We start from the raw sequence: 27,871 nt of genomic DNA, 5'->3' as shown, positions 1-27,871 counted from the left end.
CACCACGTTTAAGTCAATGGCTTACTCAGCTACCCGAATCACGGCATTATGAATAGGCCATCAACCTGTAAATACCGCCTAAATCTTCTTTTTTTTTGCTTTTCTATCTTACAAAAAACATTGTACATTTAATCATCTCTTAATCACAATGATACTTTTATATCTTTCCTATCGAAAAAGGATAGTTCAGAATAATTTCTGCTATTTTATAAACAGGAAAAAAACTCATCCAAACCACAAAACAAAAACAGGTGTAATGTTAAATTTTAAACGCAATTATCTTCCAAGTATTTCTAGGTACTTTTATTCTTAATGTACTCAAAGCCCTCTAAAGAACTGTTTATCAATACTCTTTTATTCAGATAAATTATATTCAAGATAACTTGAGTACTTTTAAATATTATTTAGCTTTTACCTTAAGCCTTTTGCCTGCAAACTGATTCTTCCCCCATGTGAACAGTGCAGACCAAGATCTGTCGGCACAAATACCTGATGATGGTTAAGCACTATTCCTTATTCAGTCAGTACTTATATTAAAAATTTCCCTAAAAGTGAAGAATGGTTTTATCCAGAATGAAAGAAGGACAAGACCATTTAAGGTATTTAGTACAGTAAGGGTTAAAGATATAGTGCTGTAAAGACATTTCATAATGGCAAAGACAGGAGTACAATGTACTGATAAACTGGGAAAGAGATGTTATTTGGTACAATAGTATTAGATTAATATGATCACTGTCTATCCTTGTAATAAAATATTTTGTTACACTGGAATCATGAACGAATTAAATATATCATCTCTTTTAACACTTGTTTACCTGTTGTTGATTAATGCACTACGAGGGGTTTTATATTTTCCATTTTTAAATTAGAATTAAAATACTTCATAATAGTAAATAAACAAGGTGGGATTAAATATCTTAATACTCTAGTGAATCTCAGCTTATATAATATCACAAAAATTATAGGATTCATAATGCATTTGAATAAGGGATTGGATATGATAATGATAACAATCAGCAAATGCCGTGATATTATTGTTGCCATACAGCTAATTACTAAATTTTAGACTGAAATTCAAAGTCAATGGGAAAATTTAGAAATTCTAAGCAGGATGTACTGTGTTCTTTTCACAAACTCAGCACTGTGAATGTAAGGGTGGTTACACTTGAAACAGCAGAATTTATGTAATGGGCTTGTCAATTAAGTATTTTTGGGATATCAAGATGAAAGTTTAAAGATAGTCAGCCAATAGTATATAGCCTAGTCAGACTGCAAGGATGTGCAGGCTGGCCTAGCTCTATACTGGTAGCAAAGGCTAATCATTTTTTAGTTACAACAGACTATTAAGGTTCATTAATAAGCATAAAGCATCAAGTAAGGAATAATATATTTCATTAACAAGATCATGCAAATAATCATCAATAATCATCATAAAAGTAAATGAAGACTCTTATGTACTAAATACTTATTAAATAGCTTATTAACACCTTTTTGCAAAACGCTATTTTAGTATAATTATTTAGTTAAGCTGAATTCTGAAACAAACTCTGAAACAAAAATATATCATTTACTTTCCAGTCTGGTTCCTGGAAACCAAACAGTGACTGGTATGAAATGAGAGAAGGGCCAGAGAAGGGCTTAAACCCATAACCTTTGGTTTAATAGGCAGACAATTTAAACACAAGATCCCCTTAAACTATTGAGGAAAGTAAAATGCCTACCTCGTACTCCTCATGTAAATGCCTTTCAGACATTATAATAAATTCTCCATGCACAGAGTAACACTGACTTGACGCCAAGAACATTTCTGGAACTATGCTTGTATCAAATGACAATGACATCACTTCCTCCAATACGAAGTCAAAATGACCAAAATAAATTTGACTCAATTTACTTAGTGATCACCTATGTAATCCCTGTTTCCAAAAGGTGGTGCAGAATAAATTTTATCTCAATAATGTATTCAATCCTTATTAAAATGAAGTCATCAGCTGATAGCAAAACACCTATTGTTTTCACCCCAGTTTATCTAATATTTATTGTTTTCACAACTGTTTATCTATGAATTAACACACCTGTCTTAGTATATTTTAAAACAGGAATGTATCCTTGAATAAAAGAGAATGTTAAACTGACAAATTTTGTATCCTTAAACATTAAGATGTCAATATCACTGTTTTATTCAAGTTTCCTCTTAAAATTAATATTTATAATTCAACACATGCTCTTTAATACAATAATCACCTTCAAAATGATTTCTGTTTATAACATATGCCCGACTTTTCAACAGCACATTCAATCATATGACACTTTCTTTTTCAAGAACAAAATTAATATCATTTTACATGTTTCCAAACAAAAGGTTCCGTTTATTTTGATACAAACACCATTTAACAACAACAGAAAATGTCACCAACTCCTCCTCCACATGGCCTCCAACCGATACTAACTTTTTTCACCTTACAACAAACAACTGTAAAAAAGACCATACCACCTACACATCATAAACCTGAATGTTCCTGTCATCAATCTGACACAGGGCCATCTAAAAATGTCAACTTTCATACATCAAAATTGATCTTAATTAATCTACTGTCTATCTTCTTGTATAGACCAAAACAGAGGAAACAACTCTAACAAAAAAGAAAGTTAACATACTCTTCAAAGATGAGTGAAAATACATTTCTGGGTAAGAAAAGAGAAAACACTGTTGTAGACAAAAGTAACAAAAATATTTAAGGTGAAACCTCAAGACTCAAATAAAACAAAAAAAGTGTATTATGATGAAAAAAGTTGATTTGCTTAATTGTAATAGCTGCAAAACATGGCAAATAAATCATAAACTAGAAATGTGTCATCATGCCACGGATGCCCCCGCATGCAGCCAAAATTTCAAATGTTATAATATTTAGTTCCAAATTTGTTTGCACAAATTATTTTTTTCATTCTAAGTTCAAAGCCCTTAAAACTTTTCAATGTTAACACAAACCATTTTTATACAATGTTCAAGGCACTGAAATTATTCAGTCTTAACCTTTTAAAAATAGCATATTGCATATTTGTAGCCAACATAATGGCTATATACATTTCCACAAAAGTATGAGTGCTGAAACTGAAAGTTCAAAATTTTTCCAACATTCAGGAAAGATAAGTTTGTCTAAAATCATTGAACCACGACCAAATTCAAACTTAAACTGCTTATTCCTAAGATGTATCTATATTATTTTCAAAGTGAAAGGGACATAACTCTGCCAAAAAATCATCAAACCATGACCAAATTCCAACTTGACCTGCGCATTCCTTTGACATATCCATATGTCAATTTTGAGTTGAATATGTAACACTGTTGGGTTGATAATGAACAGAAACTGTAAATTTCATATCATTTTCAAAGTGAAAGGGGCATTACTCTGCCAAAAATCATTGAACCATGACCAGATTCGAACTTGGTCTGCGCATTCCAAAAACATATCCATATGTCAAATTTGAGTTGAATGTGCAATATTGTTGGGGAGATAATAAATGGAAACTGAAAATTTCATATTACTTTTAAAGTGAAAGGGGCATAACTCTGCCAAAAATCATCGAACCATGACCAAATTTGAAATTGACCTGCGCATTCCTTTGACGTATCAATATGTCAAATTTGAGTTGAATGTTTAATACTGTTGGGGAGATAATAAACGGAAACTGAAAATTTCATATTATTTTCAAAGTATAAGGGGCATAACTCTGCCAAAAATCATCAAACCATGACCAAATTTGAACTTGGCCTGCGCATTCCTTTGACGTATCGATATGTCAAGTTTGAGCTAAATGTGTTGTACGATTGGGGAGATAATGAACGGAAACTGAATATTTCATATTATTTTCAAAGTGAAAGGGGCATCACTCTGCCAAAAATCATTGAACCATGACCAAATTTGAACTTGACCTGCGCATTCCTTTGACGTATCCATATGTTAAGTTTGAGTTGAATGTGTTGTACCATTGGGGAGTTAATGAACGGAAACTGAAAATTTCATATTATTTTCAAAGTAAAAGGGGCATAACTCTGCCAAAAATCATCGAACCATGACCAAATTTGAACTTGACCTGTATTTTCTCATGACATATCAATATGTCAAGTTTGAGTTGAATGTGTTGTACCGTTTGGGAGATAATGAACGGAAACTGAAAATTTCATATTATTTTCAAAGTAAAAGGGGCATAACTCTGCCAAAAATCATCGAACCATGACCAATTTCGAACTTGACCTGTATTTTCTCATGACATATCCATATGTCAATTTTGAATTGAATGTTTTGAACCGTTTGGGAGATAATGAACGGAAACTGAAAATTTCATATTATTTTCAATGTAAAAGGGGCATAACTCTGCCAAAAATCATCGAACCATGACCAATTTCAAACTTGACCTGTATTTTCTCATGACATATCCATATGTCAAATTTGAGTTCAATATGTGCAAGGGTTATTAAGATAATGAACGGAAACTGATGATGACGGAAGGACGGAAGGACGTAATGACGGAATGACGGAATGACGGAACAGGGTAACACTATATGCCCCTGCCATTATATGGCGGGGGCATAATAAAACCCTATTATATTTTATAGTGTCTGGTGCAGAGGAAGAGATCATGGGAAAATAGACTGTCAAGACAAAAATGGAGGTAGTGCAAAAATAAACTAGGCTGTATGACACAATTAGGTAAGGTACTGGTTGTAACAAAGCAACAGCTAGTAATGTAAAAATACATTACATGATTAGTACTGCATTTATTCTCTGAATGCTTTGATAACCATTCCCCCAACTCCCCCAACAGTCTGGCCAAACTCTTGTAGTTCGATCTTAGCCCTTACCCTGCTGAAACTGAAAGGTATTAGCAATTTAAGCCAGGAAGAGCCAGGTCATCCTGCACAAACCATTGCAGCCAGGTCATCCTGCACAAACCATTGAATCTACATGTAGGTCATCCTGCACAAACCATTGCAGACAACCAACCTGCACAAATCATCCCAGCCAGGCCAACCTGCTTGTATTGTACATGCAGACTGACCTGAGCCTCTATACTGCTGGCTGGCAATTTTTTTTATCATGATATCCCTAAAATTGATAATGGACAGTTCTAAAAGCTTGAAAAGTCTATTATCAATTTTAGGGATATCGGAAAAGTCTATTTAAGAGAAATTCAGCAGTTCAATGTTAAAATTCCATAAACTAACAACAAACAGTTCCAAAATCAGAGCTACGGACAAGTGCAGGACCAGTGTATTAAAGCCAGCGGTGGTTAAATGTTGACGTAACGAACATACCAATGACAAAGATCAATGGCTGACAGTACACGGCTAGAACATGATCATGTGGTTAAAGCCACTGATTAAAGCTGACAGTACATCTGTCAATATAAATCATGTTTCGTGCACAAAATAACAGTAAATGACAATTAATTATACCAGTGTTGTTAATATTTAAGCCATATCATTTAAAACAATACCTTGAAAAATTGACGCAACAATGTTGTACCTCAATGATCTTATAAAAACAAATCATGCTAGTTGCGACAAACTCTCCATGTAATTAAACGATTACTTATCAAAGAATGACCTATTAAGGTAAATGTTGATGAAAGAAATTCAGAATTACATAAAAAGGTCATTGTCAAACATGAGATTAAAAATTAAGGAAATTATGTAATGATATAAGCAATGACGTACAATGATTTGTTGATTTTGGCAAGATAAGCTGTTTATTGTTTTTTGTTTTCCCGACAATGATGTAATCTGCCATATCAGGACTAGTCTTTACAAAGATCACTGTCAAAAAAACATCTGCACATTACATGTTTAACATTGATTATGTGATAGCTGTCTGGGAATATCATTATTTTTTAGATTTTTTCTTTTGTATTCCTATCTGGTTATTACATTAAGTTATAAGACTTGTCAAAAAGACTTCCAGATATAATTTTTCGACATGCAAGGTCTTTTTCCAATGGTTTGGCAGTTACTAGTAGGAAAAAAAAACCCGTCTGCAAAATGGGTCAAACTAAATAAGGTTATGACAATAAGCAAACATAACTTTTTTTTAACAAAGGTAAATACAAAATTAAGAGAAAAAAACACATCAATAATTAAGATGAACATTCAAATAATTTCTGCTACACTTTATCAAAGAATTTATAGTACTTTGAACTTTTCAATGGAAATCTTTTTTTAAAATTTCCTTAGCTTTTGTTTGTTTGTTTGTTTCATTTTACACCTTTTCCCAACAGTATTTCAGTCATATAGGCGGGTAGTTTCCTAACCATCGTTCCTGGAGAGTTACATCAGTACTAGACTACCTTCCTCCGTGCTAAACTACCAAAGCATCTCCCGGGGATCGAACCCACGCCAGAAAGGTAACTGTATTAGAAGTCATTGACTCTAACCCCTCAACCACAAATTTCCTTAGCTTTGTTACTGAGGTTATAATGTGCTTCAATGGCACAAATAGAGCAGGTAACACTTCCATGTTCTCAGCAATTTCCTGCTCAGATGAATCCCCTTAACTAACAAAGCTAATCAACTTAATTACATAAATACGATATATTCAAACAATAATATAATTAATCACAAAATATGTAATGTTTGCTTCCTTTTATGCTGATTATGCAATTTGTTGCTGAAAATTGGCAACATGATACTATAGTTACAATGTATTTATTCCAATTTATCAATATGTAAATAACAAAGAGTACCACAAAGGTTGGGGCAATAAATGCACAAATGTACATTTGTTTGAAGAAAATACTCAATATGAAATTTGTCCAAAAGATGTATTAAATCTACATGTATAATATTATCTTTATGATAACAAGTGGCAGGAAATTGTGGCAAAACAAATTTTTTATTTAAGTTGTCAAGCTTCTTTAATTTATTTTTACACATCTTCCTATAAACATATATCTAAAAAAAAGATTCAGGAAAATTCAAAGAAAAATTATGATATACATATGGTTTAAGTATGAGGTAAATCTAATCAATTCTAAAAATATATAATTATACGTCACATATACACAATATTAATAACAGAGTGTTCTCCCTTTTATATAAAATTTTACATAAACAGTAAACACAGAGTATTCTTCCTTTGATATGATAATTTAAGGACATTGGCATGTAGTATACATAAATCAAGATTTTCAATCACTATTAGTGTGATTTTAACATTGCCTCGAGGAAAGCCCAAAATTTTGTTCATTATGCCAAGTAGATCCAATTTCCTTCCATTGGTTCAAAAGATACAGTCTGATTGAGCATGAAATTGCTAACTGACAGAAAAACAACCAAGGGGCTTAACATTATATGTCAAAAATGTTTCAGTCCAATAAAAAAATAACTTTATTTTTAATTGATTTCTACTTGTTTAATAAGCATACCAAGACATTAAAAACATTTATAGAGGAAACACATAAATAACTATTTAAATATCTAATATCCATGTCAAAGCTGTATTCAATGATATGTTTATAAAATATGGTGATATTTACATTAAGCATATAATTAACATGTCTTTTCATGATAAATAATGCATTTACATTGTAATAAAATTTTCAACCAAATTATAATGTTAAGAGCAATAAATTTTAACAGCATTTGATGATTTATAAAGGTCAGACACCTTTACCATTTTCTCCAAAGAAGTCATTGACTTTCTAAACAATTTTGAATAATAAAATATGTTATTTTAATATTATTTATTTTCAAAAGTATATTTTACTATAATCTAAATAAATAAGGACAAGCAGTAAAATTTTGCACTAATTAATTCAAAAATTGATAATAATTATCACATTTAAAAGAAAAAAAAATGTGTTCTTTTCTTTTTTTCTAAATTGCAATAAAAAAATTTATTTATGAAATTTAAAAATGTGTTCTTTAATTTTCTTACTGAACAGCAAAAAAAGTTGAAAAGATGTTGACATTATATTTATAACTTTCAAAATTCATGATCTGAATTAAAAGCCAGATTTTTGTCTCAATTATATCATTGCCTATTCACTTAATGCGCCATTGTGATGTACTTGACAAGATTAAATGCAAAGCTATCATTGTGCATTATAAATTCTTGGATTATATTATATTGCAAGTCAGCAGCACTTTGGCTTCAGATTAGCACAATTTCTACACAGATTAAGATAATATTCTAAATAGTGATGACCGATAGTAAAAATATTGTAGTGTCAAAAATAATATAAAGGTATTTACTTTTAATACAAAGAAATAACCAATATAAATGTGTCAAAATATGTTAAAATTGCTGTTAAACCATTTGCAACAGCTGGTAGGAAATATGCTGATATTAACAAACTGTACTATTTGCATTCACCTGAATTTGAATATTCATAAATAACTTAAACTCTTAATATTTTCATCAATTTCATTTTGATTATTTTTTATCATTGTTTATATTTTCAACTTGATATTTTAATATAACAGAGATTTTTCATCACAATTATTTGTTTTCACAAAAACTTAACACTTTATTATAGACGTAAAATTATTTTCCCCCAAAAATATACAAAAATGTACCTACTGCAAAAGAGCGCCTTCGTCTAAAGTGGCGGGTTCTTATAGGCAGGCTGGACATGTTAAACACCTTCCTCCCAAGGGTTAAACCATGAACGAACAACCTCCTCAGGATACCCAAACAACCTGTTAGTTTGTCAATGATGGAAGATTTTCCTTCTCTAACCGTCTAATGCAATATTATCACTAAACATTACCAATATGATGTCACAAAACATATCAAAATTACAAAATATTCACTGTATCCAATGTAATAAGAAATTACGTTACCACAGTAACGATGACATTACGAGGATGATATCACAGGTAAATCAATATTCCACTATCACTTTTCTACCTGGTAAAAGACTAATATTTCCCCTAAAAAGTAACAAAATGTGGCAACTAATGTTTTTCACAACAAATATTTCTGTTAAAGCAACATGTTCACACTTCTAAGAGATCGATTTTCATCTTGCAAAAAAAAAATATTATCATACATATGAGATCCTGTGAAAATGATGGCTGAATCACCACAGGAATTTGAAATGCTATCAATTAATAAAAATATTGCAAAATCTATGAACATAATATTATATATCATATAAAATTCCGATATATTCCAAGAATGTTTAAAATGATGGAAGAAAATCATAACATTATTCCATAATTATGTTATATTTCATGTAAATTATTTAAACAAAAATTGGTCATTAAATTAATCTTCAATTTTCTTTCGTATTCAGTTTTCCACCTTCACAAATCAGAATGAAGAGAAAAATTTCGAAAAAAAAAGAAGCATAAATTGAGGACAATTTTTATCAATTATCTGTATTAATTAACAAGTTTTTTCCAAATTGTTTTTTTTTCTTTCAGATCCAGCACAGACCTTGTTAAGAATTCAACTATCCTCCTTATTGAGTAAACAGATCTTTACAAAATATTTCTTACCTTAAATTCACTTCATTCTTCACAAACAAAAATTCTGCATTAAGGCATACTTATATCATAACTTTCTGAATTCAATTCTAAAATGGGCTTACAATTGCATAATTGAACATTAAGAACTGTTCTTTCACACCATTATTGAAAGTACAACATTATGTACTCAATGTAATATTGAGATTTAATGTAATTATAACTTAATTAAACTTCTTTACTGACTCTAATTTGAATGTTTCTTGCACAATGCATTGTAATTTACAATAAAGATTTAGATACTCATTTTTTTATTGCAATTTAAACCTTCCATTGCTAATTATGTATTTTTTCCTTTCTAATTTTCAGAGTTTAATTACAATCCAATGGTCAAGATGAAATTTGTAAATTAGGGCTCAAACAATAACAGGTCATATTCACAGCAATACCAATCAGTTCTTTTGACATATACCAAATTAAAATTTCTACAGGAATATTTCAAGCATTTTACAAAAAACAACAGGAAAATATATAACACCACCTGAAAACACAATCAAGCAGAACCACTATTTTTGAACAATTAATGTTGTTTAAATTGAACACAATTAACTCATAGCCGTTATTTATATTATTTTGCAAGAGGTTTAATAACAATTGTCATTCTTCTTATAGATTTAAAGCGATGAATGATCATCCAAAATTTCTAACTTAACTTGGACATTGGCCATAGAAAGGTAGCTTTAGGTCAGATTTTGTCTCAAGGCCAATTTATCTATATAATCTGGTTTCACTTTTCAATCGCAAACCCTAAATTATACTGTAAAATCCAAAAGCTTTAATTTTTGTGCAAAATCTCAAAGCTACAATTTTTGTGCAAAATCCCAAAGCTTTATTTATGTGCAAAATCCATAGCTTTTTATAACATAATACAGTCATGTAATATAAAAACACGGCAGTTAAGAACAAAGTATCAATTAAAATCCTACCATTTCTAGCCTTTTCTTTATATCAAGAAACTGTTGTGTTATTTTTTTGGCCTTATAAGTATTTTCAATTCTGTCTTCTGATGCTTAAACCAAAGGTATATGTTATTTTTATGGTCTTATTAGTATTTTTTATTCTGTCTTTTTATGCTTAAAGGGATACTGGGGCAAATTAATGACAAAATATTAAAATAATCTAATGTACTATATCAGCTAAAATGACGTTTTTTAAAGTCCCAGCATGAAACTCTGTATAATTTCTATATATTTTGGGTTTGACTTATGTCAAACAATGATAAATAAACTAGTTTTGCAGCTCTTGAACACCAGTTATTTCCCCTTTAAAACAAAGTAAAAAGGTCAAACTTATACAAGTATGTATCACTACGTTTAGAATTAAATGCAATCATGATGTGTTTGCACATAATATTATCATGATTGCTTTCTATAAAAAGTCTGACAAAAAAAAGCCAACTCATTTTTCAATTATACACACGGAATACAAAAAAAAAGCCTCACAAAAGATATTTAAAAAGTGGTTAAGGCTTATATTGCCAATTAATAGTGTATCATATAACATAGTGCGATAAGGGTTTGTATAAAGCGTTGACTCCGGGCACTGAGGGACTCATTTATTGAAAGTACCACAAACACAATTATCAACATGTTCCTCGATCAACAAGAAATAACAATGCACAAATGTTAATTGCGCATACATTTCCTGTGTAATTGAACCACCTACACCTACTTGTAACAGTGCATTTATGATCTGTCTCCATGTTAAGCTTTATTTATGATGCAGTTGATTTATTTACACACATTACCCCTCAGAAACAAATAACTTTTTCCTACTTTAAAAAGGGTACACATGGGTTTTATAACGTTAAAATCAAGCATGTTAGATGAGCTCTCTCATATTTCTACTCTTGAAGAAGCATGCGTCATGGGTTGTCATTTTTTAAGTTCGTAAAAATTTAAGGACTAAGTGGTATCTAAATAAGACCTATCCATACAAATCACTATAACTGTATTATTGCAAAAAAACCAACAGAAGCAATTAGGTAAATCACAATAAAATGTGGAGGCTTTTTGGATACTGAGGACAAACAGAAATAAAAAGTTTTCTGAGAGAATTAAAAACTAACAGGCGAGTTTCTACTGTGGCCATAATGGCCTTTAAATGTGAAACGCGCAAGGATGAACAATCTTATTAATAAGCAATTTTTCTTTTCTCACCCTTTAAATAAAATCATAATAGGCTTCATATAAATTTGAATAAAAGGTCTGAACTGCTTTGAGGCAACAAGCAGGAATATTAATCCCTAGTATCAAAAAAGTTGACATTCTAACTATATAGTAGGGAAATAGACCTAACTCTCTAGAATAAAAGTATATATGTTAGGCTTTTCCTATGCTTTCAAGTGCCTGTGGAATTTTAGCAGTTAAATGTTGGCGCCCAAGAAAGTTAGGGTACAAAACTCATTTGGCTTGTGGTGGTGTTTATTAAAGTATTCTACCACATATGGTTAATACACACTGCCCATTAGTTTAAATTATATATCACCATACATATGGTTAAAAATTTGGTATACTTGTAAACACAGTAAATTAAAAATGCTTCATTGAACACTGTCATAAAATGTTAAATGTTGCAGCAAATTTTATAACTACACAATCAAATTTCTAAATATGTAATGTACATATTCACTAAATATTGAAAGTTTTGAACTGATATATACATAAGTCCTCTGGACGCAAATCATTTTTATCTGCCTTTTACTAACCTAATTCAGAACTCATTACGTCTTAAATATAATTAAATGGATTTTAATCCTGTTTTAAACTGTTCATCATTTATTTAGGAAAAAAGTTTTAAAGAATAGTTACTGACTATAATTAGTGAAACACAAAGGCATGATCCAATATTACAGGATATGATTGACTTCTAGCGGTCGGCACTGGTATCAACATAGGTTTATGCTAATGAATTTGAGGTGTAGTTCAACGATTAGCTAGGCAGACACGGGCAAAATACAACAAATCAGAAGTGCAAGTTTTCTGTAAGTGGCAGAGATTCTCAAAAAATATATTTATAATATGTTATCTATGTAACTATACTGGGATGCAACAAAAATGTCATTGCTACAATATAGATAAACGCAAACAAATAACAGTCTTAACAAATATAAGTTATAAAGATATTATGACATAAGCCAAAAAACTGAAAGCCCGATTTAGAATATAAGAAAATATATCGTCATTTCCTAACGTTCCCTCATTCCCACAGTTATATGCAAAACCATAACTTTCATTATTTTCTTAAGTATCTCTCGAAATATACAATTGTTTCCTTATATATATTTTCCCCGATATTTTCTCTTTATGTATATAACCAATGTAATGTCAAGTCTTTCCCATTAAAAATTATTTTTAGTAAATTCTTACAATTAATAGGTCTGTTCCTCAAATAGATCGTTTATGGAAAAGGATTTTCAATATTGAATTAATTATTAATTCCGTATTATTGATATGACATTCAACCGCAGACTATTACTGAAAGTGGACTTTCTACATTTAGAATCATTCCGCAAAATAATTCATTAAAATATGGAATTTTGACGTAAAAAAATAAATAATTAAATGATATGTATAAAAAAAAAATATTTTAGAGATTTATTGAAGTTATTTTAAGTATGGTAAAATAGCTTTTGAAATTCTGTTTGACAAATATTCATTCAAACTAACTCAGCTACGTAAATGATACTGTCACGATCATACTAAATTGTACCAGTAATAATAACTGTTCCTTGTCAATGACAAAAATAGGGTTTTAATAAATTCAGAATTTTTTTTTCTTTTTTTCATAATTTCATTAATTTTTTTTTTTTTTTTTTTTCATCTTTTTAAATTAGATCTGTTTGCCTATAATTTTGAGTGTTTGCAATTGTTAAACTGTCATAAGCAACTGATTTACAATATGGTAAATAAAATAAAGGAAACAAAAGCTGTTAAAATTTTTTATGAAGAATACGTATCAGTAGAATAAGTTTTTACTTGAGAATTGTAGTTTATAAAATATTCAAGACTTAAGTTACTATATATATAATTGGCAATCAATTATGAGCTGTCTTCATCAGGTCTTTCTACATTATTTCTGAAGTTATATCAATGGTCAGTTTGACATTCAACATTGAAATGTTTACATATTAGATTACACCAGTAATTTGTGTACAGATACACTAGTATTTACATACCAAAATTACCTATAAAACTTTATATATATACTTTAATTATAATCTATAAATGAGAGAAGGAACAAATAATAGAATAAGAGCCACTTTTACATACTGTGTTCTAATTTTCACAAAACAACTTTTATTATAAAAGGTCACTTACAACATTTTCATACAGTATAGTGGAAACGGAAGTCCAATTTAGTGAAATGGTTAATTCTCGGGCTCTCTACGAGAAACTGTTGTAAATACGTTGGACGTGTAATTTCATATGGGAGTTGTACTGAAGCAGTTTTGCAGTCAACCCTCGAAATGTCACAATTTATTAAAAACACAAATTGCTGATTCACTTCTGTAAACAAAATTGCCCCTGATGCAAAAAGAAAACAACAAGCCCTTGACATAGTGACCTATTTAATATGGAGTGGGTGTCGTGACAATGCAGAAGGTCCCATAAAATGTCACAGCAACCATAAAATGTGACACAGACCACTAAATATATACCAGTCCAGCTGTCACCTATAACACCAATTAAATAAGGCCATATTACAAAAATTAATTGGTTCATTTCTGGACCAATTAAATTAGGCCATACACAAATAATAATTGGTTTATCTCTGGATCAATTAAATTAGGCCATATACAAATAATAATTGGCTTATCCTAGACCAATCTGATAATAATATAGGCCAAATAGAAACAAACTCTGGGTTTAGTACAAAATTATGGTAGCAGAATTATACAAAATACACTGTTTCTATTAACCAAAATTTAAATAAACACAAACTTGTTTTAGAAAATATTTTGTTTTGTGTTTTAATAAATCTTACCAGCATTATCTGGGGAACTTGGTATTATTTTCTATCTAATTTTAAAGTTTGTTTGCATGTTAATATATTATATATTTCTCAATAAAATCTGAATAAAATGTAATCATAGTTCATAAAACTATACCTCTTTATCTGAATAAAAGAGTTTTACCACTATAAATGTTAAGTATATGTTTAGCTCAGTTTAAATTTCCACAGATCAACCAATGGTTTCATTTATAGCTTATCAAAATGCTAGGTTAGTATATTTGAATTTCAATATATAACGAATTCTATACTCGGTTATTTTAAAGTGAGTTTAAAACGCAGTGAGATATTTTCCTTGCATTAATAGCACGTCAAGTATATATAATTTGAAAGCATACATAGGGTGTACTTTTCTCTCCTTTCTTACTCTTACAGAAATATTGAAACTTCTGCGGTTTTGAATCTGGAATCGAAATCATCATCAAAACAATTAATTGAAGGCTTCAATTGTGAATGAAAGTGTGAATAGTAAATATAGACCACACCTCTTCAAGTCTGCTTATCCCTGAAACTTACAACTCTGGTTTATCCATAACATTAAAACACTGTGGTAATGGTTCACAGATAGCTGTGGACCCTGATTATCTATCGATGCCAGGGTTTGGACAAGGCCATACACATTTACCATTATGAAACCTTCTTATGAAAACTGTCTACTTTTTGCATTTGGAGCAAAGGCCTACTTGATAAGGTTTCTGCCTCTCAACCCAGGGGTCATTGGTTTGAGCCCTACTTGGGTCATGCCCATGTTTCCCTTATATGACACCAGTACCAGTTAGTTCCAGGAAGTGGTAGTTCCAGGAAGTGGATTCTTTTAAGTGATTTATATATGTTGCAGGAACTTGTTTCGCAAGTGAGCTTAAAATATGTTAAAACTAACCTTTAGGGGTTTAAATAATATAAAAACACTAGAATTAAACAAGCAGTATGTTCACAGTCCAATCACAATGCAGCTAACTTGGCCTAGGCAAAATCAAGTTAAGATTATCTCTGCTAGTACAACTAGCCAAGAACCAGCCAATTGAACTATGATTTCTACAGCTTATAGAAAAACTTTGCACAAGAAATAAACCTTCTCAAGCAATACACTTAAATTTCAATGTTGAATGCACAATGTCAACAAATTTTCTTATATTTACAGTCAATCAATGCCATCTTTATCTACTCTAACAAATTAAGAGGAAAAAAAGAATCCCTCAGAATACAATCATACGCTGAAGTATTACTTAAGCTTAATATATATATATTTATATAGGAAAATATTCAACACTTACAAGGGCCATACAAAACATGCATAAGTGCAAAACACACATTTATTAAAATGTCTTATATGACACTACAGTAGAGATTTATATATCAAAAGTATATATAAACTATAATTCTTAGGTTCAAAATATATGTAGTGTCAAAATACATCAAGATCCGACAATATTTTTAATTCAAATATTGTGGTATAATATGATATGTGCACTGCTGGTTCTGGTTACATATCATAGATACACATTTAAGTTGTCTATATGCTTCAATTGAATGTAAAATTGATTAAATGCCAAAAGTCGTACAAATTATAAATTCATACTGATAAGATCAATTTAATAATGATGAATTTTCAATGGTGCATTTCCAGACATAAATTTACAGCAATCATTTAATTTTAAACCCAAAATGATGTCAGATGTGAGAGTGACAAACCGAAGGGAAGGAGAATATATAGGAGGATGGAATGAGAGGGATATGAGAGGCATTGTGTGAACATGAGAGGGATGGTGGGTGAGAGGTTTGTTTAGTTGTTTTTTGTTTATTTGTCTCATTTTTACAGTTATCTAACACAGATTTAGTCACATCTACCTATCCCTTGAGAGTGATTGTTGAAGAGATAAAAAAAAGATGAGTGTGAGGAAGAGGGGAAAAAAGAGGGTGTGAGGAAAGAGGGAAAAAAGAGGGTGTGAGGAACAGGGGGAAAAAGAGGGTGTGAGGAAGGAAGAAAAAAAGAGGGTGTGAATAAGAAGGAAAATAGAGGGTGTGAGGAAGAGGGCAAAAAAAGAGGGTGTGAGGAAGAGGGGAAAAAAAGAGGGTGTGAGGAAGAGGGAAAAAAAGAGGGTTTGAGGCCGAGGATTGAAGGACAAACTACTCTGAAGGAAGAAAACAGAAGATGGTGTGTGTAAGCATATAAACAAGAGCTGTCCGTAAGACAGCGCGCTCGACTTTTTTATTGCTTGCCAATAAAAAAAGTTTTTGCAGTAAAAGGCAATACAAGAATCTCTGTATTTTTAAAGTGAACTAGTTGTTTGATACCCTTGAATATTACAGCAATGTTTATATGACATAATTTATGGTAAAGTGAACAAGTGGATAGGAATGAATTTTTTTAGATTTTTTAAGTTTTTTAGTGCTTGCCTATAATACAAAACATTGACAGTTAAGGGCCATAATTCAAATAAAATCTTTGACAGAATTACCTTCTCCTGGACATGTTTGGGAATAATGATTGTAAACAAGTATTCCAACTTTCAAATTAATATCTCAAACAGTTCAGTCAAAAAGTGGACTGGTACTAAAAACTTAACCAAGATTCTAAGTCGATAAAAGGCCTTAATTTTTAAAACAAATCCTTGACAGAGTTACCTTCTCTTGCGTACAGATGGGGGTAATGATGTGAAATAGCATTAAAAGTTTCAAAGCAATATCTCAAAGGGTTAAGGCAATAAGTGGATTTTACCCATATTCAATGTATTTTCTAAGTCAAAAAGGGGCATAATTCTGTCAAAAACCTTGACAGAGTTATGTCCTCTTGTCTGTTGATGAAGGTCGTGATGGTAAACAAGTATGGTCAGTTTCAAAGCAATACCTCCAATGGTTTTGAAATAAAGTGAGGTGGTACAAAAAACTTAACCAAGCTCAATACACTTTCTAAGTCAAAAAAGGGCCATAATTCTGTCAAAAACCTTGACAGAGTTATGTACTCTTGTCTGTAGATGGAGGTTATGATGGTGAACAAGTATGGTAAGTTTCAAAGCCATACTTGTAATACTTCTGAAATAAAGTGGGGTGGTACGAAAAACTTAACCAAGGTGTGACGCCAACGCCGACGCTAACGCCGACGCCGACGCCGGGGCGAGTAGGATAGCTCCCCTTTTCATAGAAAAGTCGAGCTAAAAATATACGCTAGCTCCCCTCTTTTTAATTCAATACAATCAAGTAAGTGTTTTGCCTTTTTATTGTATACTATATCTTACTGCATTATCAAAATATCTTTTTGAATTAACATGATAAATTATTCAACAAATGCATTATTTTAATAGTTCAAAAATAATAAAGTTTTGAGTGTTTGCAGGTGACATAAGATGGCACAAAATTCTGTTTCAAGTAAGGTCATGATCATTATTGTTTTATTACTATGATAAAATGTATAATGATTTCATTATATGACTGCTTTATTTTCATTTACACATCCCTAAACATGATTTTGTCTCCCCCTCTTTGTAAAGTTAAATGCCAAATTTGAGAAGAATGACATGCCAAATAGCCAAATTTCTGTCAAACAAAGAAAGGATCATATCTAACATTTATGCACATTATTTACATTTTTTAAGAGAAATCTATGTGCATCAGGAAACACTGGCAAGCTAAACGAGCACAATTCCTTTCTTGCCATAAAACAAAAGTTGGCAATTTAAAATATTGTCTGCCTTCACAATTGAGCTATTGAGAAACGAACTTTATCATATAGGTCATTGCATCTATTTCACTTTAATCTATTTTTCATGCAAAATATCTAATAAATATCACCGAACTTTCGTCCAGGTAAACACTTGTCTCAAGGATTTATGATATATTAACAAATATCTGATAACATTGACGTCATTTATCTCATTATAATATTTACCGTGACTTGTTGCTATCTTTTTCAGAAATTTTAGAAATATAATCAATTTGAAAATGAAAGTAATATCATACAAAATACCTTTTTAAATGGTGGCGGAGGTTTTGGTTTGGCGTCTGGATCTGCGTCTAACAAACACTCGTCACATTCACATGGGTCCTGTGACTGTCCGACCATGAAGCCATCATCGTCAATACTAGCCGTGTCACTCAGATTACTCATATCTGAGCCTGTACTTTGGGTGCGCTGGGTGGCAACATTTAATGGAACTTCTTTGAAATTCAATATGTCCTGAGGTGGATCAAAATTCCCTGATCTTGGATCAGAATCAGTATCTATTTTCCTAGCTTTTGCTGCTATCTCTTCTGATTCACAAGAATTTCTTGACGGCTTATCATCAAGGTAAAAACCTTTACCATCTTTCTCAACAAACACTTCTTCCCCATCCCCACCATTTTTAAGTGTATACTTTTCTACATCTGCCATATCAAGTTCATTAGAGCTTTCCTCTTCTTTCAGTATGTCTCCTTTATTGTTGAAATTGTTGACACAATCAATGTCCAAGTTTGACCTTTTCACACTGGAAACAGTAGTAGTCCCTTCACTTATACATAAATCATTTTCCACAGTATCAATGATACACTCAGCCTCTGGCTTGTTTACTCTATAATCATTTTGTTCACTAGATCCTGACAAATGTAAATCATGTAGATTTAACTGGTTTTTCTGATCATCTAAATGTATATGACCGACACCTTGAATACACAGGTCATGTGTAATATATGCATTGTTAATACTATATTGTTGTGGGCTATTACTATTGATCGAATCATCAAAAGATTTACCTTGACTGTTACTACATAAGCTTTTATGCACTATTTCCTCCCCTGTTTGCTCCACTGTGTTCTCATCCATGTTTGTTTATACAACTAAAAATTATGCACAAATCAAAACTTACAAGCTATTCACACAAGGTCCTTTTCATTATACTTTAAACGTAAACTATTTTTCCTTTCAAAACATCCTGTTTAATTTATTCACCCTTACAACAAAATATCTGAGAATATATTTTGATGTCGTGTGACAATACTGTAGATTTAAACACTGTGTAGTGTGAATTTCAACTGCTTTCAATAGTTTTAACAATGTAATAAATAAATCTTGTCTCAGATTTCCATTTTTTTCCTTCCTATTTTTCCTTATTTAGCCAACCGCTGTCCTTTACACAAAACAAAACTACGAGGTATTATTCCTACAGTTAATAAAAATAAACGCTTGCTTTTATTTCATGTTTACAATCTACTTGCCGGGGCTAATGCATTTGCCTTAAATTTAGATAGTGCCCCCAATAATATCGTTGTAAATAAATATCCATAAAAACTAGAAAACCACACCCAAGTATTACAAGCTTTTTAATCTTTCTTTTTCAAATAAAGATGTGAAGGTGACATTTTAACCATATTAACTTTACGTACATAAATTTACCCGACACTTGCATCTAGGTAATATTATAGTACTGTGACCCCCTCATAACCTACTCCAGCAGTCATTCAATTTCACTCCATATTGAATTTGCTTAACCATCCACTAAACTATTTTTTTTCTCTTCACTTTTTTTTCTTATGCTCAAATATTTTTTTCTTTGACATGTTACATATCATATTTAATATATCCTTGTATTATGTAACTTTGCAAGAGAGAAAGCAAACAAAACCAAAACAGAGTATTAATATCCCCCTGTCAGTGTCTTTTAAACTAATGGAAAGTAAGCGCAGTAAGTTCAATATACAAGTATATCAAAGAGATAACCATTTGTAAAGAAATGCTTTAATATTAATTAAATATTTCTTAAAACCCGTAACCTGCAAAAATCAAAAGTGATTAGTCTTAGCCACCAGTATGGAGCCAGGCCAACCTGCACATCCATGCAGTCTGATCGTTTTTGAAATTCCTAAAATTAAGAATGGACTGTTCCAAAATCAAAGCAGGGCAAATCCATTATGAAAATTCAACATGTTAATAAGGGTTAAATTTATCTAAACTACTCTGCAATATTCACTATTATCACTATTTACCTTCCACACCAACTGCTGCAACTACAAAATGATTCAAACCTTGCAAAAGTGAACCTATATATATAAATTTTCATATCTAGATATGTTTATGACGTCCTTTTAACAGCACAGATTTATGTAATGGCTTTTGTTGTAATTTTGCAATGACATAAACTATTCAAGTTGACAGATTCGTCCTGATCAAAAAACAATGGTACAAAATTACTCCCGCCTACACATAGGTGAAAAAACTACAGTACAATACAACTTTATTCTTTGTCAATATTAGGTCATACATTTTTTGTATAAACTGAAAACTGATAGCTCTAATATATCAAAATCTAGATTTCTGTTGTAAGAGTAACTAAATATTAGTGTATATCTAGAACTATTGGTTATGCACAAAAAAAACAACAAAATATAAAGAACATTTCAGAAAGAGCTATGACATAAGATAATGAAAATTAAAGCAATCCTGAAGTTTGTTACCAAATACAAATACAGCACAATGTCACCTTTCAGCTACAGCTTATTGGCTTAAAACCTGAAATAATGCTTTCTAACAAAAGTTATGCCAAAACAAATCAAAGCACAGAAGGCGCTGAATTTGTTTGGGTCTCAAAATGTCAGAAAGGTGAAGGCTTCCTAAGCGAGGGCGTAAACCCCTCGGCCACGGTGAAGTTATATGATAACGGCCTGAAGAAAACCATATTATTCTAAATTAGGGTTTGTAACCCTTATTATTTCGACGCAAACTGTTGTTTAACACAGATGTAAATAATCATGGAGCTTACTTTAAGCATGTATATCTATAAAAAATAAAACAATGTTAGAAATCTTCGACCATTCGGGAACTATTTTGTTTGAAAATTAATGCGCCTGTCATTTGATCCTCTTTACGCTCTGATCTCCCCGGAATTTTTGGGCGTTAGTGTACATATAAAGGGAAGTAACCGCTTCAAAAAAGCAGACTACTTTCGGCATTTGCAATTAACAGCATCAGAGTCTGAAATTTTGCTACCATTATTTGTTTGGTCTGACGACCCAAACAAATAAAAACACTACACTAAAATCTGAAATTATGCTTTCTAATGAAAGATATGCCATGACAAACACTGCACTTAAACCTGAAATACTGCCTTCTAATGAAAGCTATGACAAGACAAAACGCAGCACTAAAACCTGAAATAATGCTTTCAAACAAAAGCTATACAAGACAAAAACACTGCACTTAAACCTGAAATTATGCCTTCTAATGAAAGCTATGACGCACTAAAACCTAAAATAATGCTTTCTAACAAAAGCTATACCAAGACAAAACACAGCACTAAAACCTGAAATAATGCTTTCTAACAAAAGCTATACCAAACAAAACACTGCACTAAAACCTGAAATAATGCTTTCTAACAAAAGCTATACAAGACAAAACAACTGCACTAAAACCTGAAATAATGCTTTCTAACAAAAGGCTTTACCAAGACAAAACACAGCACTAAAACCTGAATAATGCTTTCAAACAAAATCTATACCAAGACAAAAACACTGCATTAAAACCTGAAATGTTACCTGAATCAAACTTCAGCTACGGCACAAGACAATGAATACGGCACTAGACAATGAAACTATCACATGCATTCTTAAACTGTTTATGTTAAGACAATCATTACATCCTTACTTCAGATATAAAATCAAACATTTAACATCTTTGCATACTTTGCTAAAACATTGCTTCATAGAAGCTACTGTTCATTATTCACAATGTAGCTGAGAAACAATTGTTAACAAGTTTTTAAACTGCTATTGTAACCTATACTTTTCAAGCCATGCCATGATATTTTGGTATCTTTGAAAAAAAAATAACACTTATTTCTTGCCCTTCTAAATATATGATGGAGATGCCTTAACCTGAACTTTTAGCTGAAATTGAAATGAGCAGCAAATAATAGACACAATAGACTGTATTTTGACTTATGAAGGGGTTTATGCTGGTATGTTGCATCCCTGCAGCCACAGATTACCCTTTGAATAAATAATGACTATGGTTAAACAAGAAACTATTGATCTACTTAACAGGTTTTCTAACTATCTAAATTCTTCATTGTTTCATTTTAATATATTTATTTACGCTTCATCAAGATGAAAGCTTGACAATTAAAATATGAACAACTCATGAGCCAGTGCTTCCTGGAACTAACCAGTACTGGACTCTTATGAGGAAACATCGTCATTACATCAGATAGGCTTGAACCCATGATCCTGGAGTGAAGAGGCAAACAACTTAACCACTTGGCCACCACTCCCTTCTGCATCAATTAATCTCTTTGTCTCCTTTATTAAGAAATGCTAATTGAACCTACTGTAGGAAAAGACTTCCTTTGGATTTTGCTAATGATAATGATTAATTAAAGGCATATAACAGCCTGACTGTAAGCCTATAATATGTTCATTTATGCATAGTAAATCAATTTAGCTCAATATCATTTGCTATCAAATTTAAATATTTGGATGTAAAAATCCCTAAAAAATCAACAATTGACATGCAGTTATAAAACTGAATCCTGACAGGTCTAGTAGATAAATTAAGTAAGTTTACCAGATATAAGCAAGCTATACTTTGATTTTGTGTTTTCCTCTAAAAATGCAATTACCAGGGCTCTCGTTTGGTAAAATTTTCCACCGCGGTCGTAAAACTTTGAACTATTCTTGTATGATTATTCTAGGTTCAAACATAACATTTAAAGTGGAACCTATTTACTTGCTAGGTGCTTGCTCTTAAACTAGATCTGTGTTAATAATTATAACAAGAGAGTGTGTTTCTTCTCCCCCTAAACTCTCAGAGAAAATATGAGATCACCACTTGTAAATTTAAATATTCTAACGGGTATAAGAAAATGCCGATCAGCGAATATATATTCAGCAAAGCGTACACAGCCGGATAAATTAGTAACGTATTGATCGCGAACTTCAGAACTGAAACGGCAATCAGAATAAAATTTAGTCTACGTATAACTATATAGTAAATAAAAAAGACATTCAGACACAGTTTTAGCACTTACCCAAAATGTTCGCATTAATTGTGCGAAGTCTTACGGAGAAAAAAATATATCCCCTGTTGACTTGAAAATAATTTGAAATCAGCAAAATTCCCGGAACGCCGACTTGCATGGACCCTGGCCCAGTTCTCTAAAATGCTAACGAAGAGCCCTAGGCAATATGTTCTACTATAAAATACTTATAGGAGACTATAAAAAGTTAGAACTGCTCCTACTTCATTAACAACCACAGTATTTATTGAACATTTTTTAATGAATTTCCCTAATTTACTGTCATAAATGACGCTATATATTAATCTTAAGGAAATAACTATAATGTGCAATTTAGTGTTGTGTAACTACAATAAGATAACAATCATTTTGGCAACACCGATATCTACAAACCAACAAAAGTTAAATCATCAAGAAATCTTACTTCTTGTTACAACACACAGCGTAATTTTTAAGCACTATATTAAATTCCCAACAGTTAAACAGCATAAGCTTTTTCACTTGTAGAAACTTATCGACTGAGAATTTAAAAAAAAAAGTAAACACTCCCTAGTCTTTTAAGTGGTAGAATTTTAGTAGGCAACTACATCTCTACTTTGTGGATAAAGAAGTTATAGAATCTGGGTTTCTAGACAAAGCAAATTTTACTATCTTTTAAAGGATATTAAAACATACTAAATTTGGTCTCATTTTGAACCTCTGGCAATTGATACAATTTTATATGTTACAGATAATTTTCATAGATTAATCACCGTCTCTACGCATCGGTTTTAATTTCTTCTCTGTGCATCAAAACGCGCAAATACCAAGTCATTTGCTCAAAACTGAACAGAGTACTATGAAAATCGTTTGTTATTGCACACAAAAAGAATATTCATATCTGACAACAAATGTGCGTAGCTTGGTAAATACATAGAGTTTCGAATGATTCTGAAATCATATAGTTGGTGTAGCACAAGTCATAATAGTATCACACTATAATATTAATCATACCGAATGGTACGCGGTTACCAGGAAAATTGTTGTCGAATAACAAACAAGATAATGGCAAACATAAGTTGATGAGCACTTAATAATTAATGGATCTATCAACCCAACCGTAGAGCTGATAAAACTCTTCTGTCCTTATTTGGAACAAATCGCTGAAATTCTTTATTTATTATAGTCTTACTTCTCAACATTTTTTGGTTGACGATTTACTTTCGGCGTTTCTGCTTGCAAGTAAAATTAATCGGATAAATTTTTTTTTCTCACATCTCTGCTGACATAGAAAAATAATTATGCAACGCCAGATGGCTATGAAAAAACATTCCACGGCTGATCGATTATCACATGGGCAAGATCTGTTTAAAACACTTTAACAATCGAGGAAAGAATAAATTCTAACATGCAATATAAATGCAACCTGAAATTAGTATTAAAAAATTTGAACACATAAGTTTAATTTGCTCTGTAGGTTTATGTCCTAAACAAGAATTTAATAATACTGCCGACGAGCAAGGAGTTTGGTCGAGACACTACTATATTTACCATATGCCAACGGTACTAAACCTGACACAATGACTCTCTACTGTAATCAATCCCTAAGTTGTCTCGAGAGATTTCCATCATAAATCGCACTTTCATAAAAATAATCTCTATCAATGAGAATCATAACTATAATCGCAACAGATCTCATATGCGCCTTCTATTAATTGTACACAATAGCATTTAAAGGTCATGATTTTACAAAAAGGCACATACCAAATGTAATTAACGATGAAAATGCTTCGACTGCAGAAATTCTCCTCAATACCATTAGATTTTTCCCCTAGAGTACAGCTCCAATAATCAGAAAGTCTTTTTAATTGAATATGTTTCAATAGGTGTTGGAATGTATGGAGAACACCATTTAACTTTTTAAACAACCAAACGGTAACAAGAGGAAGTCAGTTTTGACTAGTCTTATTGTTAAAACAACTAATTAAATAATTTCATATGTTTGTCGGGATTCACGTGAATACCTACTAATCCGAAACATGGTAATCAGTCAACAATGATCTCTAAAAAGTAATCAACCACCCTCTGGAAGTACATGCTATGAGGAATGATCGGAGCGCAATTTTGTGCAAGCAAGTATTTCTGAGTAGGAGAAAGAGTAACAGCACTTTAACATCTCAGTCAATAGTGGTACTAAAAAGACCAAGATTTTTCTTTTATTAAAAATGATCATTTTGGTTATAGCAACTTACTTCATGATTTTTTTAGTAATTTAGGCGCAAAGTTTGTCTTATGTAAAATGTATAAAACAAGTTAGTGTTTGAAACTATTTTTTTGTCCAATAGGATTGCAGTATTTCAAATGAATCGTAACACATTTACTTTGGTTAATCGGAAATTTTGTGCAATCTTCTCTACACTGAGGTTCCATGTCTTGATAAATACGATCCCGATTTTTTTTTATGTTTTGTAATTAATTATTATTATTTAAAAAAGACAATTAAAATTTATTAGTATGGCATCTATTACGAAAATAAAAATGTGGAGCTATAAACAGTGACGATCATGTGCTGCGTAACCTTTAACCTATACCATATATTACTATGACGAAGTATTACAGCTATAAAACAAGTTGACAACGAGTAAATGATGATAATAAATTATATCAGTGTATAGTAGAACTTATTTAGTGATAATGATCCTTCATCTTATTGTTGCATCATATAAATTTCATAATCACAGGTGGAGATACTTTTGTCACATATCTGTATATTGAAAACTGAACTGATATTGGACTATATTTGGTAACTCCACAGTGTACATCATGCATTCATGATACAGAAAAGTTGCCACTCTGAATACCAATAAATGTTTCCTAAAATATGTGATATGTTCATTATTTATCTTCATCTACCAATATATATATTTCATCGGAAAAAGAGCGCGAGGAGAGGAATTCTGCTATTACTTCACATTTGCAATATAAAAAACCATAATCATTATATAAACTGTCCTCGACCATATTGTATCATTGTACATTTTTTGGAGTGTGTTAACTTTAATACTGAAATACAATGAATTCAGGATCCCCTGAGATTACTTAATAATTCCCAAAATCTTAACTAAAAATACTGAAGCCATGGTGGCACAGATGCAACGTATATGATACTAGAGATTTGTTTATCTTGTCATAAACATTTTATGGAGAATTTGGAATCCTTGTAACTTGAGGTATAGGCAAAACACGATTTAAAGTATAACAATTTTATGAAAGTAATTTCCATCCGCAGAAAGAACAGCTTTTAAATATAGGCCAACAATCTCCTGTTTTCCTAGGAATAATAATGTTTGTTTCATAAAAAAAAAAAAAAAACAAAATATATAAATATTTTTTTTATAGATATGGCGTAGTCTTTAACATTTAAAATTTCGTGGCTCAAGATCTGTAAGAAAAAATTTTATATAAATTAAATGAGCTATCGACTTAAACTGGTAACCCTTCTCAAATTTTATACTGTTCTTGACTTTATTAAGACACTACTTTGGTGCATATTAAAAATTGCTCTTTGAAAAGATTATTTAAATATGACAATTAAGCTAATTAACAAATTGAGGTACATAGGGTAAAATATATGACATTTAATCTAGTCGATGCCCGAAGCAGCAGTAATAAAATATACTCGCATCAGTTCTAATGTTTAGTCTGTTTCATTATAGAGCACACGCATAGGGTCCATAACAAGAATTAATACTCTCCATATTCACGTGCATCACATGTCTAACCATTCTTTTTTACCTGAAGAACTTTTAGTTAAGCTCAAGTCATAGAAATAGAAGAGTACACGTGATCTGAGAAAAGGTAGAAATGTGTCTTTAAAACGTGATTTTTACACGCGACATGGTAACAAAAACACATTGAATTTAATATACGGGTATTGAGACAAATGGGCTCATACAGTGATTTCGTTCTATCTACTATCTGATTGTGAGAGATGCCAGATCATGTGGCAGTGAGCATCAGGTTTAGTGAGATGAGGCACCATACTGTTATGAGGCTTTTTAAATTTGCTATGTCAGTGGTGATTTAAGGAAATAAATTATACTGGTGAGTCTCTTTGATGTTACCTTTATACCTACGATTAGCTGGGAAAACCACATTTTTGCACTGTAAATGGAATTTCACGAATACGAGCAAGAATCCTGTACTATTAAGTTGAAAGAAGCCATGAAGCTTAAAACATCATTTCAGATGATGTCAGTTTTTTTTTTTTCCATAATCCTGTTAGCTTCAATATAACTGGTACAGTGTGTAATGTCAAAATCTAGCTCATTTAGAAGTTCATAACATTATAATATTTCATGTCAAACAC

The 27,871-nt window shown here is 31.3% G+C and overlaps 1 protein-coding gene across 1 annotated transcript in view; it reads right to left on the bottom strand.

Annotated features, from left to right (window-relative positions):
- The window catches only part of LOC132740249 (inositol-trisphosphate 3-kinase A-like), a 34,843-nt gene extending 14,835 nt beyond the window's left edge, over window positions 1-20,008 (bottom strand). Inside the window, exon 1 of the mRNA XM_060728113.1 lies at window positions 18,507-20,008. Coding sequence (XP_060584096.1) covers window positions 18,507-19,340 — 834 coding nt within the window. The 5' untranslated portion in view covers window positions 19,341-20,008. The remainder of the gene's footprint in view (window positions 1-18,506) is intronic.
- Between the last annotated feature and the right edge of the window lie 7,863 nt (window positions 20,009-27,871).

Source organism: Ruditapes philippinarum, unplaced genomic scaffold (genome assembly GCF_026571515.1).
Source record: "Ruditapes philippinarum isolate M1 unplaced genomic scaffold, ASM2657151v2 ctg3114_1_1_1_1, whole genome shotgun sequence".
In the NCBI taxonomy this organism is placed as follows: domain Eukaryota; kingdom Metazoa; phylum Mollusca; class Bivalvia; order Venerida; family Veneridae; genus Ruditapes; species Ruditapes philippinarum.
This window is presented reverse-complemented; position numbering and strand designations above follow the sequence as displayed.